The sequence below is a fragment of the Neodiprion fabricii genome, chromosome 4 (assembly GCF_021155785.1).
Source record: "Neodiprion fabricii isolate iyNeoFabr1 chromosome 4, iyNeoFabr1.1, whole genome shotgun sequence".
Taxonomy (NCBI): domain Eukaryota; kingdom Metazoa; phylum Arthropoda; class Insecta; order Hymenoptera; family Diprionidae; genus Neodiprion; species Neodiprion fabricii.
Window position 1 is genome coordinate 23,307,712 of NC_060242.1, and position 25,366 is coordinate 23,333,077.

Here is a 25,366-nt window from a genome sequence, read left to right on the forward strand (position 1 = left end):
AAAACAAAATAGTTCTTGGATTTTTTTTGGTCTGTATCGAACGTAGAAATACGCTATCTGCAACGTTTGCAAGTCAATAATGTGTAGGATCCGTTAATAGGCAGAATAGGTGGCAGTTTACTCGATCGGTAATGACTGATTATAATACCCTCCTAATTATGATAATTTTGCATACTTCGTCCCAACTTTGTACGCGATCCGTTAAAATACTTTTTTACCATTTTACGACAATTTATTACAGTTGGAAACAGGGAGGATAGAATAGTCGTGCTATACGTGTTGCGGACAGGTTTTATTAGACTGACTGGGATTAGGTGTGATTCGTCCGTATGCACACTCTTGCATTTACCTCGCACAGCCTGTACGCACATATTTTGTTACAAGTTTTCGTGATGAAGAACAAAGTTTGAAGTATGATAATGGTCGAAATGCGATTTTTTTTACAATCTTTCCACTTGCACCGTTGGAGCGACGCTCCTACGTGACCTGACACTTGATCTTTGAATCATACTGCTCCTGAGGGTTTCGCCACGCAGTGATGCTCTCATGGAACCTCGAACACTTCCATGAGCCAAAGAACGAATCATAGGTGGTGGAACATCTTCATCGTCAGCTTTCCTGTATGAAGAAATTGTTACATAAATATTGCTACCAAACGATGCAAACTTGCACAAAATTAAGACCTGCTGTTTCCGAGAAAAAGAGTTTTGTAAATTTGACCAGGTATCTCCACACGGATACCAAACCAAACTCTCTGATTACACAGATCAATGCTTGTACAAATTTAAGAATCAAAATTTTCAACTTTGACAGACCCGACAAAGTGTTGACTGAAATCTCGTTAAATATAAAAGGCTGGGGACCAGAAACGCGTAACCAGCGGAGTTTCGAATAAAAACGGGTTTGCTACCATAAAGACATGCAGGAATTTTGAAATTCGAGCTCCAAAATACGAAAATTCCATTGCATTTTGCCAGCATAGCGTAAGTGACAATATTTGAAAAATAATATTACGCCAGAGCTCTAATATTAAAATTACTATTAAAGCTTTTATGACAAGATACCCACTTTTTAAGAGTTACGCCCTTCTGGCCCTCACTCTACAGTATTTTGAAATTTCGTGAAATCTATTAAAATCCCAACAAATCTTGTGAAATCATCGGAAATTTTTGTAATATTTGACATCATATGAAATCCCTCAAATTTTATAATGAAATCTAGTAAAACCTGACGTGAAATTTTCTCCATACTTCTTACGAAACTGTTTCGTAATAAAATGATCTTAGCAATCACTTTTTTTTAACTTGAGAATAACTTGTTGAAGTTTGAAAAATTTAGCCCAATCAAAACGGTTGGAAAAAAACGTATGGATTTACTGGTACAACGGTAGTTCTACTGCATGGACAGCACTTTTTTGGAATAGAAATTACATGGAGTAGAAAATCATTTATTAGTATGTTGACGTCACGTTCACGAGCGTTCTTTAAAATTGTCAAATCCCACAATTATAGTAATTTTTTCTCTAAGAAAGTGCGTTCGTGTAAATCCAACGAGTTTTTTTTTTCCGTGCCACGTGATCCACGTCACTGATGTACCCGAAGCTAACCTAACGTCAACCTATCCCATTCTATAACTAAGCAACTATTCAAGAAAAGCATTTTGATCCTGCGTCAGAAATGTTTACGTACTTTGCCAAGCAAGGCATGTCCCATATACCCTGATCCTTTCCAAAATCTTCACCGTCCTGCAGCGTCTGTGGGAGTTCTTTGTCGAGAGTCTCCGGTAAGAAGAGAGCCAGTCCTCCGCCAAGTATGGCGAGGATGCCGAGGACTAATAGCGGCACTATGGGTGACAAAACAGCCATGTAAACGATGAAGGGTGCAACAATGCTGGAGACGTAACCCATTATATGAATCAGAGCAACACCCTGGGCTCTGACAACAGTAGGCAGAAGTTCAGCAGCATATTGCAGTCCGATATTGTAAGATATGTTTACGCAGAATCGTCCCATTATAGCCAGACTCGCTGAATAAATTCCTGTGGGTGTTAAAACACGATGTTAATAAAAATGGGCTCGAGTCAATTGGTTTCGAAAAAAGATTCACCAATTCTCGTGTGGCAAGAGAAACTTTGAGCAACTTTTAAGTTCCATTATGGCTTGCAAGTGCATACCATTACTAGACGTCATAATGCTACGATACGCCTCCGTTTCCGGTCCTAATATGTAAAAGAGTAAATTTAAGATTACCTGTTGGAACAGCGCAAGCCCATAGGCTGAAAATTCCGGAAAACACCATTGAACCGCAGGCTAGCCATCGACGACCCCATTTGTCAAGAAGAACCGTAAGCAATGTGTCAGCTGGAAGTTCTGTGGCGGAAGCTACGGTGAATGTCATGAAAACATTCAAACCCAAGCTGCCAACGTTCCGAACATGTCCATCGAAGACCAAAGATATCGCCATCCTGAAATTAGATTCACGAAGATGCATAGGAAAGAAATACATCGTTGCTAGAAATAATTGTGTCAAGCCGGATCCATTTACTGTCGCCAGCTACTGAGTTTTTACTAATATATATGGAAAATACACGGAAATGGTATATTGTCTTACAGGTGCAGAGAGTAGGCGGCTTCTGACGAGCTTGAACTTTGCGGTGGAAGCCAAGGCAAGCCAAGCTCTGTAAAAGCACGTGCCAGATATCGCATATCCACTAATGCAACACAGGCTTTGTTTGCGATACCTGTTTGAAAATGTCTAGTCTCAACGCCTGTGAAGCGTGCGTAAGGTAGCCTAGTTCCAAAGAGTGCAGGGAAACAACGGTGATGAATGCACAGAGGTGAAATACCCGATTTTTCACACGAACGTATTTTCTTGCATCTGCGCACTCTCAAATCACCAAATTTTACGTACTGTGTCATTGAGTGTAGTTCAGTTATGGAGATTAGTAATAATAGAGGTAAGCGCTGTAATCACACGAGTCAGATATTGTCCATTTGCATTTGACCTTATGCACTCTCTACAGGTTTCAAAGATCAAAATTTCGAAGCAGGTATAGAAAAAAATTTCGTGTGTAGCTCGTGTCACTTACTGAAATGTCGCTTACTCTCCGCACTTGTTACAGAATATACTATTCTGAAAGGTTGGAAATGTACGCGAATCTTACAAGCATGTTGTAAGGAATTTTTCAAAAAAACACTACTTCGATTTTTATGAGAATTTAGTATTGCGCGTGTTTGCGGGAAAAGATTATGAATTTTTTATTTAAATTTAAAAATTTTAAATCGCGGCTCCAATATGGTGAAATCATACCCTTGAAAACTTCTTTGGCAAATGTTTCGGGTTAAATATAAATATCTTGCACAACGAATATGATACTTGGTAATTTTTTTACCAGATAACTATCAGGAGAATGGTGATATTCCGTAATCGTGGTGTCTTGAAAAGATCCAACACAGAATGAGCTCTGTCAGTCTCTTCTTCCTTCTGAATTCTGGCACAAGTGTCCTATTCCAAGGAAACAAAATTTCAAATTAGCATTTCAAGAAGGAAAAAATATGAACTCTGTTCTCAACGTTCCATATCAAGTAATATCGCATGTGAATCATAAGCTTGATGAAAAATACCATATTTTGGGTTCAAGTAACCCATGAAATAAAGTGGTGGTAATGTGCCCAACGATAAAAACAAGTTGGAACGTTAGCACGATTCTACATGCAATACCGAACAAAAATATCCAAAAACTTTTTTTTTTCTAAAGAAAGAACACAGGCAGAAAATTCATTTTTGCAATTAGTGGTATTTCGATTAAGGAAATAAATTTTCTGGCATTATTATTGCATAAAACCAATTTGTATTTTTATGGATCTTTGCTTTCGACACTGCATGTGCAATTGTGCTAGCTGCAATTTTTTCCGATCGACGATGCGTGGGTTTTGGTAACAGCCAAAATAGGCGGTAAAAAGGCTTTTGGTAACGGAATTATTCGAAATGGTCAAAACTCCTACCCGAGGTTTCTTCTGCAACACTCATTAACTGCGAAAGACTTTTGATAGAGGCTCATTCAGGCTTGACTTATTGAACATGCTAAGTATTCGCGTGTTCTTTTCGCAGAAATTAAAAATATTTACCCGTATTACCCGCCTTAAGTGTCACTGATTTTGGATATCATCAGAGCATATGCATCGTTGATCCGAAAAAAGTCGCGGCTAGCGTGATAGCGCCGAAAAAAAATACTTAAGAAAATGTTTCAATGTAATCCAATCACCACTAATAGTAGGAATGCATTTTCTGGTGTTATTAACGCACGAACGGAAAAAAATTTTGATGACTTTTTTTGTTACTGCGTGTAGATTGCGCTATTTGTGGCATTTTCGCGTCAATGATGCTAGGTTATGATATCAGTCGCAATGATTGAACTTTGATCGGTCGATAAAGACTAACAATAACATTCTCTTGTGGTATTCACTCGGGAGGTTGAACTGATTTTTTACTCTCGTTGTTAGTGACTACTGATTTTCAATGTAGTTACCTTGAATTCTTTGTAGATGCTTTCAGGGACGTTTGTTCCATTGATTCGTTCAAACTTCCTCATGATTAGGACAGCCTTGTCTACCTTGCCCTGACTGACTAACCACCTCGCACTTTCCGGAACTAGCCACGGTGTTGCGATAGCCAATATTAAGGGCCCGGAAGTTGCGATACAAGTTAAACGCCAGTCGGCCAGAAAATATGCTATCCAGGGTAGAATGCATGCGGCAAAGGTGAAGAACAAAGCGATGGACATGTTCGCAACAAACGTTCGCCATTTAGGTCCCACGTATTCGAGAACTGAAAAGAAAAGGGTATGTAAAAACCGCTCGATGAAAGCATTGTAAACTTATGGTTCTTTAAGGAAAGCAGCGTAGCTATGGATATTGAAAAATCTGATTTCATGTTATTAAGCCCGGCAGAATTACTAAACTGAACTGAAACTAAAATTTGAAATCCCGCACTTTTACAAGTTGTATCGGACATCGGAACTGCGTATTCTGGTCCCTGTTAGGTGATTTTTATATGACATTCGCAGTTCTGAACATAATGAGGTAACTTTGAAATTTACCAAGTTTCAAGTTACTTCAAATTTCAATCGAAATCTTTGTGCGTTACATTTACCCCCACGGCACAATAATATTTTCGTAACATGTCGCCAACTAATTGCTATATGTAAATATTAATTTAATACAAATAAAAAGAGACCTGATATTAACATTAATGCCTGAAAGACAGAGAGAAACGTGTAGTTAAAGTTTAGAAAAGAAAGATATTTCGGTTGTTATACCTATAAATAGAAGTTTTAGACGAATTGCGTAAAAGGTATGTAAAAGTACCGGATCCCTAACATCAGTCAAAAGTTTCCTACATTCGCCACTTGAGGGACTGGAGTCAGGCGCTATAATCACGTAAATATGACGCGACGGTTTTCAGAATCGGCAGTCGAGTTCCAGACACGGTAGAGACGAGAAGTGTCCGAGACAGTCAAGTTGATAACGGATTCTAAACAAAAACGGCAAGAGGGGGGAGAGAAAATTGATGCATTGTCACGTACTGCGTGTTAGTCATTCGTACTTCGTAGATAGTCATCTTTGTGCAAAAAAATGCCTCAAGTTGACAACTTTCAAATATTTGGAATTTTTGATACTTCATTCGTGAGAAAAATTAACGCAAAAAACATTTTCAAGTTTAATCTATGAGTGAAAGTTCAGAATTTTTTTGATGTGAGGGAGAATTACGGATATTTAAATTTTTATTAATCACACAACGTATAAGATTTTACAAATATTTGTATAAGGTGGTTTTATTTCTGTTTTCCATCACTGAAAACTTCAATCATTCGTAAGATTAGTCTGATGGAAAAGACCAAGTAAATAATAAATACACTCGCTTAAGGAGTGTAAGGAGTCCGTACAGCTTAAAATTAGTATAGAAAAAAAACTCATGGCAACTGATTAGCAGCTAATTGAATTTGATGCACCGTAACGAAACAAAAGTAAAAAATCACCAAGTTGCCGTAAAGAATCAGTTCAACCGGTTGATCGATTTCTACGCTCTTAGTCTTAAACTTGAGAAGTTCGGAACCGGTTAGATGACGAGGTCCAAGGGCTGTAGCCTCCTTATCCCTCCTTAGCCACCACCTCAATCAAGAATTATGCGTAACATTTCAATGAAAGAAAGTAATTCAGTTCTGACGAACAAAAAGTGGTCAATTTTGCGGACCTTGATGGACCAACCTAAGATCTTAATCTTAAGTTTTGGATGAATTTTGAGCCCACAAAACGTTAACAAATGAAATTATCTGTTTTTGGGCATGTCTCTTGTAGCTAATTCTATAAGAAATGCGATAAACGGAAAACACGACAAGTGCGTAAAATGGCAAGATTACCGCGACAAATATCGACAAACGGCTTGAAACTATTCTTTACCGAGCTTTATTCTTGACGCTTCTTTTATTTCTTCGTGTATTACTGTGATCGACAAAATTAAATTTATTACGAAGATTCACTACGAACGATAAAACAAACGAATGAACTCTAATAATGGTAAAGGGATCGTATAAACTCTAATTTTCAGAGTAACAGAAGTGATCAAGTGACCCAAAAAGTATGTAACACAAGTTAAGTGACCGCAATCAAATGAAATAACTAAAGTGATTTGTACGGATCAGTGAATCTTCCATATTCTGGCTGTTCTAATAATGTTTTGTTTACCTCATTTATACATCTATGACTGACCTTCTATTGCATTTTATTGGCTCCCGGCTGCTCTGTTAGCGGTTTGGCTCAAAGCATGTTAATTAGTGTTTTCATGTACCATCAGACCTAATTTTCAGCTACGAGATAACGGTGATGTTTTTATAATTCACTTAACCGTGAAGGTGCACGGTAGGATTTATTTTTCCAATACCAATCAGGTGGCACGGTAATAAAATCATTGAAAATGCAACTAATTAACATTCAAACGTATCAAGACTGACGGTTATCTCTATTCATATGCAAAACTGTAAACCAAGCTACCGATCGAACAATAAAAAGAAGAAATAGGCTCACATTGCGCATTGCATAAGGTTTTTTAATTTTTATGCCGAATGACATAAAAAAATATTCAGATTGTAAGCTAAAAAGTGAAGAATGTTACGCGACTTGTGCACCATTCGCATAAAAATTGTACGAGCTGCAAGGGTTGAGGCAACGAAATAGTTTTTAAATGAGACTTCAAGGATAAGTGAGTAAATTAATAAGCATTATTTAGCTCCTTTGGACGTTTAAGAGTTTGTTAATTTACGTAACATCTGGACCCTGCTACGACGCCTATAGAATTCACCCCGTCGCGATGTGCTTGGTCCTTACTGAACGAGTAAAATTTCACTTACTTTGACTTTTATCAAAGCCTATGCAACACTGATGCGGAAGTGCCTGATCGGCGCAATTTTACGTGCAATTCCAAACAAAACTATACGAAAACTTTGTGGTATCATGCGAAAACAATGTCACGAACTGTATTTCTGCAATGATTTGTAATTCGAAACTAATGTGAAAATGTTTTTAGATATTCGTACGCGGCATTGCATGTAGAAATTCGATGACTTCGGTATTTTCACATCAGTGATGCGTAGATTTTGTTAGACGTTAAAAAATGTGACGCTTACGCGGTTGCTAAAGACTGACTGCATCATCTTTTTAACTTAATTCCCTGTTTAGTCGCGATGCTTGCTTGCGCCGTCGAGTGCTTATGCTGCTTATTCCTGAGTCAGAACGATAATTCGGTTGCCTATGTGCAGGCGTTTTTGCCGTACGAACACTATTATATCAATACACGTGTATCAGGCTTGCGTGCCTATATTCGAAGTTAACTCTGTACAGATCTTAATGCGAAATAGAATTTTTATGAATAACAAAACAACGTACACTTGAGCGCATCGTGTCTGTGATTTTGTTAATAAAAATGAAAATGAAAACGGGTACGACGAAATTTTTTCTGAGAAACTGTACAGCTTCTTTCACACGTTTCACCGCGTGCTTCAAGCAGTCATAATACTAATCGCTCGGAACGTCTCTTGAGACTTTCGAAGACACTTTTTGGTCTCATCTCGGTATTAGGGTCGGATTTCGAAGGAATTAACCCATGTTAAATTGCCTAGGTGATAATTCCACGGAATACCCGGCTGAAATGGTTTATTACGTCAACTATACTCTGCGAAATTTTCAACAATAAATCGAAAACCGTGCGCTGCGATCAGAAAGAAAATGCAAAAGTCACTGGTTTAGGTGGGGCAGGCAGTGCTTAATGAGGAGAGCTTAATGTACGAAAATCGCTTGGAACTGAAAGACGTTGTTTCCAAAAAGAACTTTCGTTTCAATATTGCCTTGAAAGCCGCTAATAGCATGAGCAAATTATTCACAAACCTAACAGACCGTAATTTAGGTTAAATAAATGTAATTCGTAAAGCTCAGTGCAAACACTATGACAGCAGATCTGATACTATTCTCTGGCCAGTGTGAGATTTGATATGTTAAGACATACGCTGGGACAAGTTTAACGTGAATAATTACTCCGAGGTGTATGCCAATGACTATTTGGTGTAACGGACAGTAACGATGTGAGTGACACGAGCAGTAAGAAATGACCCACATATTTTTTTCCTAATGAGGCGAGTAATGTGATTAAACGTATTTGTGTATTTGTTATAAGAGAATGAAGTGAGTGTAACGAGAGGAAGTGTCGACGATTAAAAAATGTATTGTCTTATTCTTTTTTCTGGAGTCTCTTGATTTGGCACAGAGTGAATTCTCCGTCAGGCCACTTTTTCGGGCCCCTGTCAGATATCAATCATATTATTTAATCAGTTACCACACTTTAATGCTCCTTAAAATAAGTAGCTGCGAATTCTTGTTTTTTGTCAAATCAATCCTCTAAGAAGATGAATTTTTCTTCATAATCAGCATAACGTACGTTGAATGGAACAAAATGTTGTCCAGCACTGAAGTTTGTAATGGGATAAATTTTGGATTTTTCTTCTCGTATTTGCAAATATTGTTATTAGCAAAAAAAAAATTGACATAATTTTTTTTCCCTCAATCGAACACCTTTGATGTAATACTTATCTTTGTATAAACTACAAGGATATGTATAAAAAAAACCTACAAAAAAATTTACGCAGTGGGCATCGTCTATTCAATGGACCTGATATTTTTTATTCGAAAGCATAAGCGAGAAATCGCTATTTATTTATACATGTGTATATATGCACAAAACCGTAGTTTTAAATCTAATTTTTGCATGTTGTTATTGCTAAAACAATTTAGGTAAGCTAAGCACGCATGGACTACCGCAATGATTGGACTGTCGCAAAAAAATTTTTCGCTCCATTAAATAGTTGATGCCCACTTTGCCAATTTTTCTGTAGGTTTTGTACGTATCAAGTTTTTTTTTTCTTTTTTTTTCATCTGCAAGCAAATACCTAAGTAATGGAAAGTTCAAAAACTGGTTTTACTAGTTTGTTCATCTATTAATCATGTTCATACAAATTTTCTTACTCGGTTCAATTCCTTTTTTTATTCAATGAACTTTGATTTCGATTACGAGCTGCATTACTCAAAACTCTCCAACGTAAGTAAGATGAAAATTGTGAACTGAAGCATATTTAACAAGTTTCTTCGAACAATTTTTCATAAATACGAATTAATTTTGCTGTTTAGGTGACGCCGGCACGCTAATCGAAATCGGCTAATTTTGACAAATATATATTTTTTAATAATTCGATCAGATTTTTCGGTGTTTTCAACTGAACAAATGCGTGATCGCAATGAAAATCTTGAAAAAATCAAAACCAAAGAACGAAGCTGAGAAAATTGTTACGTAATTTAAACAAAAAAAATATCGTGGAGGGAAAACTGAAAAAAACAGCGCCACTTGCATAAAAATTTTAAAACGTTCCTAATCGAAGTTTGAGAATATAATATCGGCTATACCCGCATGATTTACGATAGGCGCAGTTCAGTGGTTTCTGTTATAGCCCTAAGTGATGCAAAAAAATGAACAAAAACAGTAGAACTGATTTATGCAGTATATATATATATATACGTACTAATGTATCTAGTTAAGTGCCTCGGTACTTTGTACCGACACATGGATAAAAGAGCAGATTTGGCGTTTATAATGAATGGTCACACCTGCGAATGTCAAGGATGCGTAAAATTGTAACTGAATATCCGCACTCTGGCGTAAAGGCAATGAAAGAGGATGAAAATACGAACGTCCGTATAAAACCAGGAGATCTTACCTAAAATGTACATCATCGTGAAACAGTTGTCGAAAGCCAAGCCAACTAAAAAACGGCATAACGAAAACTCCCAGAAGCTAGTGGCAAAAACCGTAGCGATTCCGGCAATGAAACCTGCCAGATTTGTACCGACTAGTGCTGGAATTCTTCCGTATCTATCGGCGATCCATCCGAAAATTAATCCACCGAATATTGCTCCGACGAAAAATATACTCTGTGCTAAAGATGGCAGAGCTGCATTGTCACAAACCCATTCCAGCTGAAATGTCAGAAAAGTATAATTAAAATACCATTTGAAGTAATAATTAAAACGGTAAGCGAAAAAATTGCAGTTCCGATATTTCATTCAAGTTGTAAATAATCAATCGAGTTTTACGAAGAACAAACCGTGAATAAATGAATGTAATTACACGTTAAAAAAAGAATATTCTGAAGTGCGAATTATTGATGTATCAATTATTTCACGTTTCCTTTGGAACAAGTATTTTTTTTTTCGCCCCCATCTGAAACCATATGACAGCAACAAAAAAATCATTGTTAAAAGGTATCCGTTGGGCCCGATTTGAGAAGGTCACTCTCAGAATTCAAAAAAAAAATTCTGAATAAATAATGTGAAGAAAAAGTAATTTTTTCACTTTTTACCACACACCTGCATTTTTTGGAAGAAGAATTCTACGAAAACAAGTGTACATTTGGCAAAATTCGTAGCTCAAGCAATTTAAAATTTATAAGCTTTGGCTCGAAAGTCAGTTGTACGTGAAAATTCATCTTCAAACGTCTCCATTGGCTGTACTATTGACTTTGCAAAAAAAAATTGGAAAAGCATTTTTGTAACTCTAGAAAGTACTTCATCAAATGCGGCTGAATGAAAACACAAATTTGGTTTTTCAAATTATAGCTTCTCTGTGTTGTTTAAATGGAAGAATTTCGAATTAGGAGATCGAATTTTTGGTATTGACTTTAAGAGTTTATCCTTCAGCGAGGATTTTTTTTCCCACTACGTACAATGAGTCCTTCGAGGGGAGGAGGAAGTAAAAAAGTTATTCCCAAACGAGACACCCTCGCGTATGTATTAAGTATATTATTATCGACTAGTTGTAGGTGTAAAAGGCGTCGACTTGGTATCTAGATTCAAGGCTCGTGTGATAAACTCAAAGCAGCGCCGTGTAACCGCCGAAGATATATCTAAGATCATTCCTGTTCATTCGTCCTTGAACTACATAGAGTGCCCACTCACCTGTACTCAACTCAGTAGTTCTCAGGCACGGTGACAAATGTCGTTCAACCGTAGCCAAGTGTACGCCAAGTAATTAAGTACAAGCATAATCTAATAAGCCCGAAGGAAAATATTCGTATAGCAGTTAATTCCCTTATCAGCAGCCTAGAGACGTGCAAAAATATTCACCCGATTCATAAAGTTCAATATTTTTCTTCAACTAAATACGCTTCCCACCTACGAATACGTTATAAACATGCAAAGGCTCTCAGGGTAAAAATGTAACAGCATTTAAGAGAAAAAGAATTTTTTTTTTGCACGATGAGTACCAAATCGGATGAACAATGTATGTTGTAACGTCACGTTTTCCTCAATCTCGTCCAGGAAGCTTCGAAACTGAACCACTGCTCTCTTATAGACCGAACGTTGAATTAATAATAATTTTCCGTCAATTGATTCGATAAATCACTGCAGTTGTTCAAGGATAACCAGTACCGTAACCAATTTAATAAATATACTCGCGTTTCGTATGTTACCTCAGCCGCAATACTGGCGTACGGGATTTCGGTAAAATTGAATTCCCAGCCATGTTGGCACTTTTGAATCGGCCAGGATGGATCGGCTGCTGTGACGCCCTGCTCTAAGAGTTCGGTGAAATTGACCGCGTAGACGGAACATCTCGAGTACGTAGTGAAGGATTCCTCGCCGTTTCCATCTGCCGCGGCCGGAGGTATAGCCAATGATATCCTGGAACGAACGAACGTTGACGATAATTAATGCGTAACATCTATAACTGGCTCATTGATACAATTATACCGCGGGTTGTTCTCAGGTCAGAGATTGTAATATTCTCAAATCATTAATCATCGCTAGGCACGACCTCGTCGAACGAAGGCTGCAATTAAGGTGCACATAAAAAATGTAAACGTCGAGAGTTCTTTAAGGTATAAAGACCTCACGATACAGTTGCCCACCACAATTATTTACCCGATATATTTTTTTTTTTTTTCTACATTGTTCTTTTTTCTGCCAAACTATTCATCCGTTCGTTTTATAAGAGATTTATGTTGTATAGTTACGAAAGCAATATGTTTCAAACTAATACATATTTACGTTCACGCTCTCATTGCTGCGACGAAGGTTCTTCAAAATTGATCGTATAGTTTGGAAGTTAATTCACGATCACGTCCATGCTAAGTCACCTTCGTGACGTCGATAACCGGTATAAATGAAGGAATCACGAAACGCTTAAAAGAATGGTGCGTGTGGCATTCGCAAAAACTGTTCATTTGTGCGTTAGGCTGATCAGAAATTCTACGAGCGTCAAGTTGCAATCGTTGTATCGTATCGTAATAGATATTATCGTTGCACATCACGGCTAGTACCGTTAGTTGGAAAAAGACACTACAGTAGTCTGTTCACGATTTTCAAATGTAACTGGAAAATTGGACTATTTTATAAATGGTACTTTGCCCTGGATTTTCATTGATTCTCATTCATGACGTCCTTCTATATATATTGTCACCGAATGTTTCTATCTCAGATTTCAACTTGAAGTTGTACCGTTAGGCGTTATTTCTTTGATAATGATTTTGCAACTATATCATCATAAAATCGTATGCAAGACTGCGGAATTGTACGGTAATAGGTGTAAAATTATTCGTCATTACCGAATCAATGCTCGATCGCAAAATTTACTTTGGAAAATAAGACGATGCAGTTCAGTTTTATTATCTCGAAGGGTTAAAGACGAGCAGACCTCAGGAAATATAAGTGAAATTCGGTCATTTTTTGTCCCGAAAATAGTTATTTAATTTAATCCGAATTTTTTTTTTTTATTTTATCACAATTTTGGGACAAAAAACTAACATCAGGTTCAAACAGGCGCTATTTCAGTGAAAAAATACTTTTCCTAAAAATCCTCCAACGCAAAGGAGACAAACCATCCCGAAAAATTTTATGAAAATTTGATGCCAATCTGTCGAGTCCGTTTCGAAATATTTGGCAAATCGTGAACCGTATCCGTAAGGAACACATTTACGCTGACTACAACGGTGCTTCCAGAGCAAGGAATGATCATGAAAAATTTTGTCTTATTAAATTTTATCTTAAAACGTACGTATCTGAACCTATATTCTTTTAATTAACAAAAACCGGGTCCAATCGAATTAACAGTTTTCTCGATAGAAATATCAAAAAAATACCTACTTTTTACCGTCCATTCGTGTGTCAGCCCATTGATCTACGAAAGTATTAGAAGTTCCCGGTTTCGACAAAATTTTGACTATATGTCTCGATTGCGTTACTTTAATACGTTTGGTTCTAACCCTGTATTCGAGCTTCAGCCTCTTTGAATGAAGATATGTTGTCTACTAATTAAGCCATTGGACTTTTTTACGTTTATACTATAGAAACACAATCAAATAACGTATGCATTATGCTGTTGAGTAATTGAGCGTTAATCGATGTTTCGGATTCAATCATTTCCGAGATCATTGGGCTCTATAAATCAGTTTTGGCTGAGCCCTCGCTTTTTTGCTCCGGGTGTGAAGACTTCCGTTATCATTATTATCGTTGTTGTTGCTATCATCATCATCATCATCGTCATCATCATCATCATCATCATCATCATCATCATCATCATCATCGCCGTCGTGTTCGTCGTCGAATGAATGCCAAGAAAAAAATATCTCCATCACGTCAAACAAAATGTTTAACTCACTTCTTCGTATTTCGAACTACGGCTACAAATTCTAAACGAATGACCATAAAAATCTGTATGGTACGCATTTGTTTTATAATTTTTGTCTTACATAAACTCGGATTCATTAACTGGATATTCATGCTAAAACACAGTATAACATGTAACACGTAATATTTGACATATACATTATATAAATGAATAATATTGTGAGATGTTGAGAAACGAACACATGCTGCCACGTGTATAAAAATATGAGCGCGAAGACTGCGATAATGGGTGAATTATGAGAAGAAACACATAGTAGGCAAGTTACTAGAGGGACGTCTACGATGCATAAGTTGTGCAATGAAAACTATAAGGTGGTAAACGTATGATAACGAGTCGTGTTTTGTCGACGTATGATGACATCATATACGTATAAAAGTACACGTATTTTTAAACTAATGGTGCAGCGAGCGCATTTGGCCATTTAAATTTCGTTACACTTCAACGACGTCAATGTTCTTCAGCCTTGGGAATGAAATGTGCCACTAACGGTTCCCGTGAAAAGTCGTGAGAATGGAAAGTTTTACATGTCATACGTAAAAAATGTCGGTAGACGTGTCGATAGTATGAACTTTGATTTATTATCTGCAAAATCCTGACCGAATGTATTTCGTGCGTGAATAACGCGGAAAATGAATCTACGTGATAACCTCGATGATGCGGTTAAAAAATTAAACCAATGTTGCTAGCAATTTTGCTTGGATACGCACCAAACCGTTACTGTCTACACAAATAAATACGGCGACCTTACTTCGTGCCATTCCTTTTGCAATCCCCCGTTAAGGATGCATGCGGCGTATAGTCAGCTTGAAAACGTGACGGTACAAAAGCACGAGTAAACAGAGGTTCAAGAAGTGTAACTGAACCTCGTTAAGTTGAAGATAATTATGAAACTACTTGTGATACAGGAAAAACAAAAAATTTAAACACTCATTTTCAGCTGTAAACACCTTGTTATTAACAATATTACAGAGATCGTGTTATTCTACTACTTGTTTCACCGAAAGATTATTTTATTACAAATGCATACAGTGGAAATCGTTTTAGACAGTTCTTTGAGTCATCGGTTGGTGGACAAGAAAAGAAACGAAAAATGAAAAACCTTGATCATTTACGAATGATAATTATGACTCAGCAATGTATGGATTGCTGTTACTCAAAATCTAACTTACATTATCTATGGAGAATCCATTTGCGAATAAAATGAATAATTGTTAATATAAGGATCGCAGAAACATTGTGAATTTTTCGGTAAAAAATTAGGGAATATTATTATTTGATTAAAGTTGTTAACACAAGGTTTTCACAAATTCAGCGTTTTCAAATTTTTTCCCGTGTCACAAGGATTGTTTCCGCTATCTGCGTGTAAAGTAACTCAAGTGCGACTTTCTAAGCCCCTGTTTCAACACGTTTTCGCGACAACCACTTTTCTAACCCGACTGTACGTCCCTTGTATCCTTAATGTAGCCTGTTGCCAAGTTTACTCTCGCGAAATTGCATTTGTTTGAAAAATTATTCAGCGCGCATTGCCCTGAAAGCTTTAACCGTCGTGTGATAACGTATCATTCTGCATAATCAAGGAGTTCTACTGCAGTAATTGGGATATCCACAGATTTACATACACTTTCAAAGACTTTCGATTGATACATGAGGCAACGGCGATGAGGACTTGAGCCTATGACCATGACCTATGCGTACCTTATACTTTAAGCAGATGACTAGCAATAGCGTTCCTAACGTTTTCTGCGTTGATCCGGGTCGAGTGACCTACGCCCGTACAATAAACTCCTTGGTTCCCAGCATTTTCAGTTTCACTTCTTAAATTTCATTTCAGTCGTCAAAATCTTGGATGAAAGGGCATCCGATCACGAAAGTTTTGCAGCAATGTGACGTATTATGATATACGTATTCGACGATTATGGCACATGGTAAAGATCATTTAGTTCCAATTCAAAGTGACCGTGTCTCGAAGTGTTCTCATCGATTATTCGCATTTTATTGAGCCTTGAATACGTTCGCAACCTTCGGAATTTGGATTCAAATCTAGGTAATCGTTTAAATCTGTATGATATTAGATTCAGATAAGAGTTGCACCGACGATCATTCGATATTTTTATTGGATTCTGTCTGTGATGAAAGCCGAGGTCGAGTCATTGTGTAAATACCGTGTGATTCATTTTTACTATTTTCCTACAGACTTGGAAGTTGTTTTTTCTCAAGCGTCTCATCGCTGCAGTATTTAACTGCACGAAATACATTTTTTCAACGCAAATGTCTCTCAACAAAATTTTTGTTTCTAAACTTGCTGCGGTAATAAAATATATGGAAATACGTCGGAACTGAAAGTAATTGTAGTTATTATAAACACTTATGCATATTCAAGACTACAATTTATATCTTCACGAGAATTCAAGTGTAAAATCGTACCCCGAATATTTACTTCTAGTAATATTTTCTCATCATTAAATCTCAAGGATATTCGAAGCATCAAAGCAATAAGACAGCATAACGTGAGGATATCGCGAAGTGAGCCTTTCGAGCCGCACGAAGTGATTCCTCGTCTTGCAGTTGGCCCTCACTTTAATTGTGAAAGGCTCGCTAGATTGTATCTCTCTGTGTAATTCCAACCCATATTTACGTTTAATTACCTTGCAAGAAGTACTGGCGGTCTTTTTTAAACTCACAATGTGCTTTCGGATATTTTTATTACCGATTTCATACTAACTTAACAACAGATATGATAATGATTATTATTTTTGAAATTGAACTGATTTTAAGTTGAGACTTTAATTGTTTTTAAAAAGACGTAAGGACACACAGAAAATATAATATGAATCATCAGAAGTCTATATTTTATAGAGGCTCCCTTTTATTTATTTATTTATTTATTTATTTATTTGTGAAAAACGCTGGATGAACAAGACTGCTTCAGTTTTGGAAAGGAGATCCAACAAAAAGTGCGAAGGAAAACCAAGGTTATAAATTTTCGACCAACTTTTCACTGCGAATATTTCGATTTGGCTATAATTTGGATGTGTTACGATGTACACTGATATACGAAAATTCTCCGATATCCAGATCTCTAGACCGCAACGTTTAACAAACACACGCTGGTCAATATCATCACTTTTTCAAATTGGACCTTTGTTTTCGAATTTTTGCACTTCTTGTCGATAGAAAATTAATACGATCTGATATGTTTCTCGTGTGAAAAACTCTGACCTGCCCAAATATTGAATCAATTCTAAAAGAAAAGGTACAAGTTTTTTTGATATTTTCGTTCCATACTTCCAAAGACCCAGAGTTTATATTGATTTTATTTTCTAGTATTGACAAATACAATTTGGAGCATATTCTGTAATTTTCAGAATTAATCGAAAATTCTGTCATTCTTAACGATATATCGGTCTAATGTACCAGAGATCTCGAAACTCATGAATTTGTTTAATATCCCTGTAACATTTACATTGACTTAATTATGATATCGCTGTCCTCCCACTTTAAGGTATCCTTCAAAATGTCTACACTTAACACCCCCAGAAAAAAAATAAAACAATTTTCTTTTTCAAATTAAACTATGTAGTCCGAAAATTTCAGCTAAAATTTAAGTTATAGTGATTTAATAATTATCTCATTGACATCCCACTGTGAAAATTTCAGAATTATTCCAAAGTGTCTACTAAAAAACAAAAAATAAAAATGATTTTTGGGTCTGCGCATCAACAGGACTCGAAATTCAAAAAATGAGTTAATCCGAAATTCCGGAGGAAAATGCAAGGTAATGCATGTGGTGAAAGATCAAGACCGGAAATTCTATGATCCGAATACCCATTCAGCCATTTCCTCTGATTGAGGCCACCAAACTTTCAGAAAATAATACATTTTCAAGGAATGCTTAATCGCTAATAATATATATTAATTGATTATTACATATCTAGTTAATGACTGCTTTGGCTGATAACGAGTGAGCATCTGAATAACACGTTGTTACAACATTGATTTTCAATTTCAAATATTGTAGAATGTGGGTCTGGGGTGAAACTGTGTTTTGACCAGTGATGGGTAAAATTTCAATTGCTCAATTACAAATTACTAATCACAAATAAAATAAGATGCAAATTGAATTTGCAGTTTTTGATCACAACAATACAAAATAAATGTTACATTCATATTTTGCAATTACGGTGAAAAGAAATACAGATTACATTTGTGTCAATGTATGATACGAGGAATTTCGTTAAAAATCATCGAACTTTTGACCCAACCATCTTTAATTCAGCTATTCTTTTCAATCTCAGAATATCCATTTAAAAAAAGGTTTTCTAATATTTTCCAAATGTTTGTTCCACTCCATTCAAAAATTACGAATTTTTCGCAAATTTTACCCAGCAATGCAATTTGTATTTTATTCCACCTTTACTTCAAAATACTATTCTAATGTGTATTAAATTTGCTCCAATTACAAATTACACGTGTAGTTTGTTCACACGTACGAGCAGTAATTAAAACGCAATTAATTGCATGTTTGCAATTAATTGTCCGGACGCCATTCGATCGTGCTGTGCCGAAAATGTAACTGAAAATTAAATTCCAAAGCAGATTTGTTGGACACATAGTTTATAGTGTACGTATTTCATGCAGCCTCATTTAAAGGCAAGAAATAGAACAGCTTCGATCACACAGATCTTGTGTAAGCACCGAAATTCAACGAATTTTGAAAAAGCAATCAGTCATATCTTAATTATACCGGGAAGTTAAATGATTTTGGATACTATAGCGGTAAAATACTTCGGATACGCAGCGGGAAATTTCCTACGTCTGATGAGAAAATGTGAAATGATTTAGCATGTTATTTCTTCATTCTTTTCAGAGTGGGACCATAACTGTTATTATCAAAAATTCCTTAACATTGCATAAACACATATCCTGGCTTTCTACAATGCAGTAACAAATGAGATAGAAAAATATTCAGTATGTTTACCATGAGAATAACCCGCATTGATAAGACATGTGTACACTTTGATTAAAGTCTCACTGCAAAAAATTATTATTATCTCTTGTTCATTGCTTACAGATTGGACTGGATTCCTACAAGAACTTGATGAACAAATGGATTGAGAGCGAATTACCTGAGATATTATCGCCATCCGTAAGTATATCGATAAGATTATAGAAGAATGAATTAGGTACAATTGAATATGCATATGAAAATGTCGAATCACGTCATTCATCAAAATGGAGTTTGACAGAATTTTTTTGATCACATATTAGCCTGATCAGGCAATATATTATATAAATAAACGGCTCATCCATTAAGACCCGGCCTTCATAAAACCCTCTAGAAGGCGATGAGAAAAAAGCGAGAGAAAAAAGAAAGTCTACCAAAATTAAATGGCAAGTTCAGCCACTCTTTAGATTTCGTAGCATTTCATTTCATTTGCGAGATTCACATACCTGTGTCAGACTATTTCATACGATTCCAGGGATGGTCTTACCTCTGCCGGAGGGCCAAGGAAAATATTGTACACTGACAAAATGACTCGTAAATCATATTGAAATTCTCTCAAAAGATAAGAGAAGACAAAACTTCCTTTTCGACGTTCGAGATCTAAATTATTAAAATAAAACATTTGTCAAAGTTGACGATATGTACAGTCTTGAATTTTTTTTTTCATTCAATTTATTCCGAAACATAAAAATATAGTCAGGTTAAAACCTCAAAGGCTGCGAAACTCGAAATTTCATTCGAAATGAAAAATTTCAGTACGTACTTACTGAATCCACTATACTAGACTAAAAAATGAGAAGTTACTGCAGTTCGGTAAAACTTGGAATTGGACTATTAATTTGATGCTCAAAATTCTTACATTAAATACGAGATCGGCGACCGAAACCAACGAATAGAAATCAATTTGCACGCAAATCTGATCACTTTTGGTATTCTGGATAGTGTTATTGGATCCACTTTTACTGAATTTATCAATTCCAAGTTCAACGTGCTTGAAATCGATGACTACACAAATCCCAGCTTGGTGAGCCAATTTTCATTCGCACCCGATCACGAATCATGTTTATTGAGCCGTTGACGAGATTAAAAATATAGGATAGTCCACCTAAACTGAAACGGGTCTTCTTTTGATGGAATTTTGCGTTGTAGAATTCGGAAACTCAAATAATTCAGCTCTCGAAGACGTTAAAGTCTTCCTTTGACACCAACAAAGAATCTTCACTCGGGTGTTTTAAGTGTTTTAAAAAATGTGACAAATTTCAAAGGAGGAGCAAGTTTTTATTTAAGCTTTCTACTCCGTAGAAATTTTTTGATAAAATCATTCAGAAAGGACTTCAGTTAAGGAGTTGACATTTTGGCAAAATCCGCGAAGATGGTACAAAACATTTTCAACTATTTGATAGATAATGAAGATTAGGATCCGATGGAGTTGAGATGCGCTGTTTGATACAAATTGAAAAATCCTGAGTCTGGAATCGGATTCGGAAATAATTTCTTTATTACTCGTGCATGAAAATTGGAGCTTTGCGTAGCAGTTTAGTGGGACGAAAGTAGCCAATTTCATCGTCAGTGTCGTAAAGTTAGGTTCGCGCTTGCGCAGTTCCTTGTCAGACAATATACTATTCCAATAAAGATTCATAGCTTCAGTTCATTTTCAGTGTTCGAAAAAGTTACGCTGTATGATTCAATATTCTGTGTTAAAATTTATATTCTGCTGTTTTGGATTTTCTAACTTTCGTCTGAACGAGTTCGGGCAGTTCAACTTTTTTCATCGACATCATTCTGACATTTTTATAGTTCTATTTACCAACCTTCAATATTTTCCTCATCCTATATTTTCTCTTTCGATTATTTTCTTTTATTACACACTTCCGCGTTTCATAATCTGTTTAGTCTTAGATTTACAATCTCTTTGTAATACTATTATTCCTGAATGTTACATTTTCGCTATTCTGAAATGCTTCGTTCTAATTATGTATCCTCAATTTTCCCGCTATTTATACATATTAAACAAAGTGATACTCCATCACATATCATTTCACAGAAAGTGAAATAGAAGATCGAGTGAGAACACAGAAATATCATATTGTGTTACAAGTGCGGAAAGTGGGCAACTTCCGACGTTAAGTTTGCAGCGTGAGCCGAAGACGAACGTTGTAATCACACGAGTCAAATATCGTCCATCCGCACGTCTAAACACTCTAATTTTCCCAACAGCTTTGAAGGAAAATTTAATTTGCGAAGCATCGAAGGTACCAATGACAGCGTGTAAGATCGAAGTTCGGTAACTTACGCTCAATGACACGGTGCATAAAACTGAGTTATTCGAAAGTTTTTCCAACACCTGCTTGGAAAACTCAATTTTTTGAAGTCTGTGGAACATGCGTATAAAGCGCCCTATTTCCAAACAGTGCGGTAAAACAACATTGGCGCATGCGCCAAATTTCAATGCTATACTTTACACATCAGGAGTTTCTTTAGCATGCGCACTTGCGAATAACTCGGTTTTACGCATTGGTCATCAAGCCACTGATATATATATATTAACTACAGCAGTGTATTAAGCGTAAGTTACCTAACCACAATTCTATGCGCTGTCAGTGGCACCTTCGGTGCTTCTCAAATCAAACTTTCTCTACATGTGCTGGAAAGAATAGCGTGTATCTGTGGCGCGGATGAGCGATATCTGACTGGTGTGATTACAGGCCTTACCTTGGCTCATACTGTGTTCACACAAGTACCCGTGCGCTTGCAGCACTCGGATTTACTGCTCATGCTGCAAACTTCCGCACTTGTTACACAGTATACTACTGCTCGTTCGATGGGACCTGAAAAAGCACCATTTTTTAACCAGTTTTTTTATTCAGAGAAAAAATTCTACTACGAAGACACAAAATGTTTTTCAAAAATAGTTCACATTTTTTTTTACTGAAAATGGTTTGCCTCATTTTCTTCCAATTTATTTGTAGGTTTGAGAAATAATTATCATAGATATACGAAGTCGCTGCATAAATGAAGAATAAACATATTTTTTTTTTTTGTTTTGAAGTATTGTGCAGTTACACCGCTTACATTTTATAAGCCGGTTACTCTTATCACGTCAAATAAGACACGATAATGGCAGACGAATCAAATCAGATTCTAGGTACATACGAACTAGTGGATTGACCTATATACCCAGTGACTCGGGACTATCGCTCCATCCGGGCTATCAATTAGTACCTCTTGAAAATCTGCGACTGGAACGTTTTTTAATTTTGACAAAAACTTTGTCGTTTGCAAGTTGCAGCCGTTTGAAATCGACCAATTCGGTAGCACCTGCAGGTTCAAAACATCTACCGGGTGCATGAAGGATAAATGACTATCCAACAGCCCTGTTCCGAGCCATCGGATGCTACCGGATCGGCCAATTTCAAACGACTGTAAGTCGCAAACGACAAATTTCGTATCGAGAATTTAAAAAAAAAAAAAGTTTCAGTTGCGGATTTTCACGACGGACACATCGATAGTCTATGCGATGATAGTCCCGGGTCATCCTTTATAGTCTTTCAAATTCGTATCTGGAAAATATATTATAAGTGGGATAACGCGTTTTAGATTAAGGGAAAATGGTTAACGGGTATAGGATTTGAGCTTCAAAATTTAGAAATGAGTACCTAGTATAAATGTCTGCGTCGAAAATTTTAATGGAAGTTGATACCTCAAAAACACAAATTTTCATGTTGACACGTGACCAAAACCCAAAAACCAAAACTTTACATTTAAAACAGCTCGAAGTTTCAGCGACGTATTTTTTTAGGTGTATGTATCATTAACGTTACATGTTTGTTTTCCATGTTATAGCAATTCAAGCTTTCGCAAATTACTCTTTTAAATTCAATTCAGTGCAAATGCGGATGCTTCTATCGACCACATGTGGTCAGTGATTTTAAAGCGATTAATTTTTTGAAAGTCAGTGAATTTGGTAATACAGATTCAGCCCGTAGCGGCTGTTCGGCGGTGGCACTGCAGGCTGAATCTGCATTGGCAACGTCACTGACTTGTTCAAAAAATTAACCGTCTTACAATTAAAGTCATCGAGCCATACGTGAAATGGTATATTTTGTGACGAGGGACGAAAGTTGGCAATCACACGAGTTCTGGTCGCCAACTTTTTGCCCGAGTCACACACGATAGTTTTCACAACAAGTGGATGAAAAGTGGCGAGGCTTTGCGTGGTAGTTTTGCGGGACGCGAGTGGCCAATTTTTTCTCCCTAGGGGCGAAAGTGAAGCAATTTTTGACTGCGCATGCGCGAACCTATCCTTACAACGCTGAGATGAGATTGGCTACTTTCATCCCGCTAAACTGCTGCGCAAAGCCCCACTTTTCATGCACGTGCGATAAAAATATCTCACGACGGCTGCAGACGCATAACGATGGTCACTAATCCGTCCCCTTTGTTGCTTATCACTATTATTATTATTATTTTTTTTTTTTATTGTTACTTTTATTATTATCGTTACCTTTGGTCGACCGACAAGTTCGCCAATTCTGGAACTTTACACCAATGTTCTTCGGGTATTAAAGTGATGAAAATTTGAGAAAAGTAAACCCAAGCCACGAAGAAAGCGAAAGGGATCATGAGAATGAAAAGTATCTTCTGATAAAGTCCAAATTCTCCAACGTATGGAAGTAAATCGTCAAAGTCGATATCCTTGTTGACATTGCCATCCTTATTGCCACCGATCGATACTGATGAATTAGCTATTTTAGCGGTTTGACAAATGGTTCCTTGAGACGTTGAACAACCATTTTCCACAAGATCCGGGCAAGTTTCTTCATTCGTTGTAACGCGTTCTGATACGTGGTTTTGAAATTTTTCCTGTGGCGGCATGGTGATTGTATGATGGTACTTTTTACAGCAACTTCTCAATATTATTTTCAACTTATTTTATGCTTTTCTTAAAGTATAGAAGCCAATATTAAATGTATTTAGGAGATAATTTTTGACAGTTTAGTTAAATTTAAATGTCATTTAACCTGACAAAAAAAAATAAATAAATAAATAAATAATCAAATACCCTTTGAGGTATTTATTTGATTTTAACGCGTCCAAAATGTCATCAAAACTTAAGACACTGGCTAAGGATCCTGTATGTTATTCTGGGTAGCCCGAATTTCTAGTTTCACCGTCACCTCTGCAGTGTAATGAATACTTGGATAAATAATTTATACATTATTCAATTTTCATATCACTTGGATGAAATAAAATCTTTCTATCACATAATTTTGTTACGTTATTTTTCTATTTTGATTAATATTATTATTTCGAATTATGTTTTGAAATTTATGCGGTTAGTTATTTACAACGACGCGTGAAATCTTATTGCGTTTCACTTTTTGCGTAGTTCATTGTTTTTGATAAAAAAATTTTCTCCGTCCTGACAAGGAAAATACTGGACTAACCCCGGCAGGGTAAATCCTAGCTCGACAGAGCAACACTGCACCGTCCGAATATCGCGCGTTAGACTATATAGGCGTTCACCACTCAATGACGCCCCTCTACGCAGCCACCCAGCTACTTATTTATGGCCAGAAAACTATTCAATGTTCATAGATTGGCATTGAACACCGAGGAGGCAAGACCGCTCACAACTGCATAGAAGGCACGCTCAACACCGTTACTGCATTACAGAAGTACAAGGAACGTGCAATCACATGCTTGAGAGATGTCTACCCTGTTCGAATGTGAAATTATTCAATCGTTTGTTTACGGTGAGCAGATTTTTATTCATCGGAATATGGAATCAAATCAAGGCGAGAATAGCGTTGAGTGCCCAGCCACGAAATATAATTATCAATTCGGCTCTAGTGGAATTAAATCGATCGAACCAAATACACGGTTATTTCAAACTCCTCGGAATTTTAATAAGATCTCCGTTAAAGAAATTCGTACGGAGCGAATAAAGTATTAATTGGTAGATTTATATTGCAATGCATCCTTTCTCTCAGAATCTTGTCCTTGAAACTATGACCGACCTTTAACCGGTAACACCTGTTTCTCATTTGTACGTAAATATTGTTCGTGCTAAGAGGTG

The 25,366-nt window shown here is 36.5% G+C and overlaps 2 protein-coding genes across 2 annotated transcripts in view; one reads left to right on the plus strand and one right to left on the minus strand.

The window, feature by feature from the left end:
- The window catches only part of LOC124180173 (centaurin-gamma-1A), a 67,226-nt gene that overhangs the window by 4,816 nt on the left and 37,044 nt on the right, over positions 1-25,366 (plus strand). The window contains exon 2 of the mRNA XM_046565322.1: positions 19,354-19,428. The gene's annotated coding sequence lies outside the window, so the exon portion shown is untranslated. The remainder of the gene's footprint in view (positions 1-19,353; positions 19,429-25,366) is intronic.
- LOC124180176 (organic cation transporter protein-like) lies at positions 274-24,772 on the minus strand. The gene is made up of 8 exons (XM_046565328.1): positions 23,792-24,772; positions 12,067-12,277; positions 10,315-10,573; positions 4,528-4,826; positions 3,391-3,503; positions 2,249-2,463; positions 1,689-2,037; positions 274-618 (listed from the first exon to the last, which is right to left on the minus strand). Exons 1-8 carry the CDS (start codon positions 24,160-24,162, stop codon positions 441-443), a joined length of 1,995 nt encoding a protein of 664 aa, XP_046421284.1. The 5' UTR covers positions 24,163-24,772; the 3' UTR covers positions 274-440.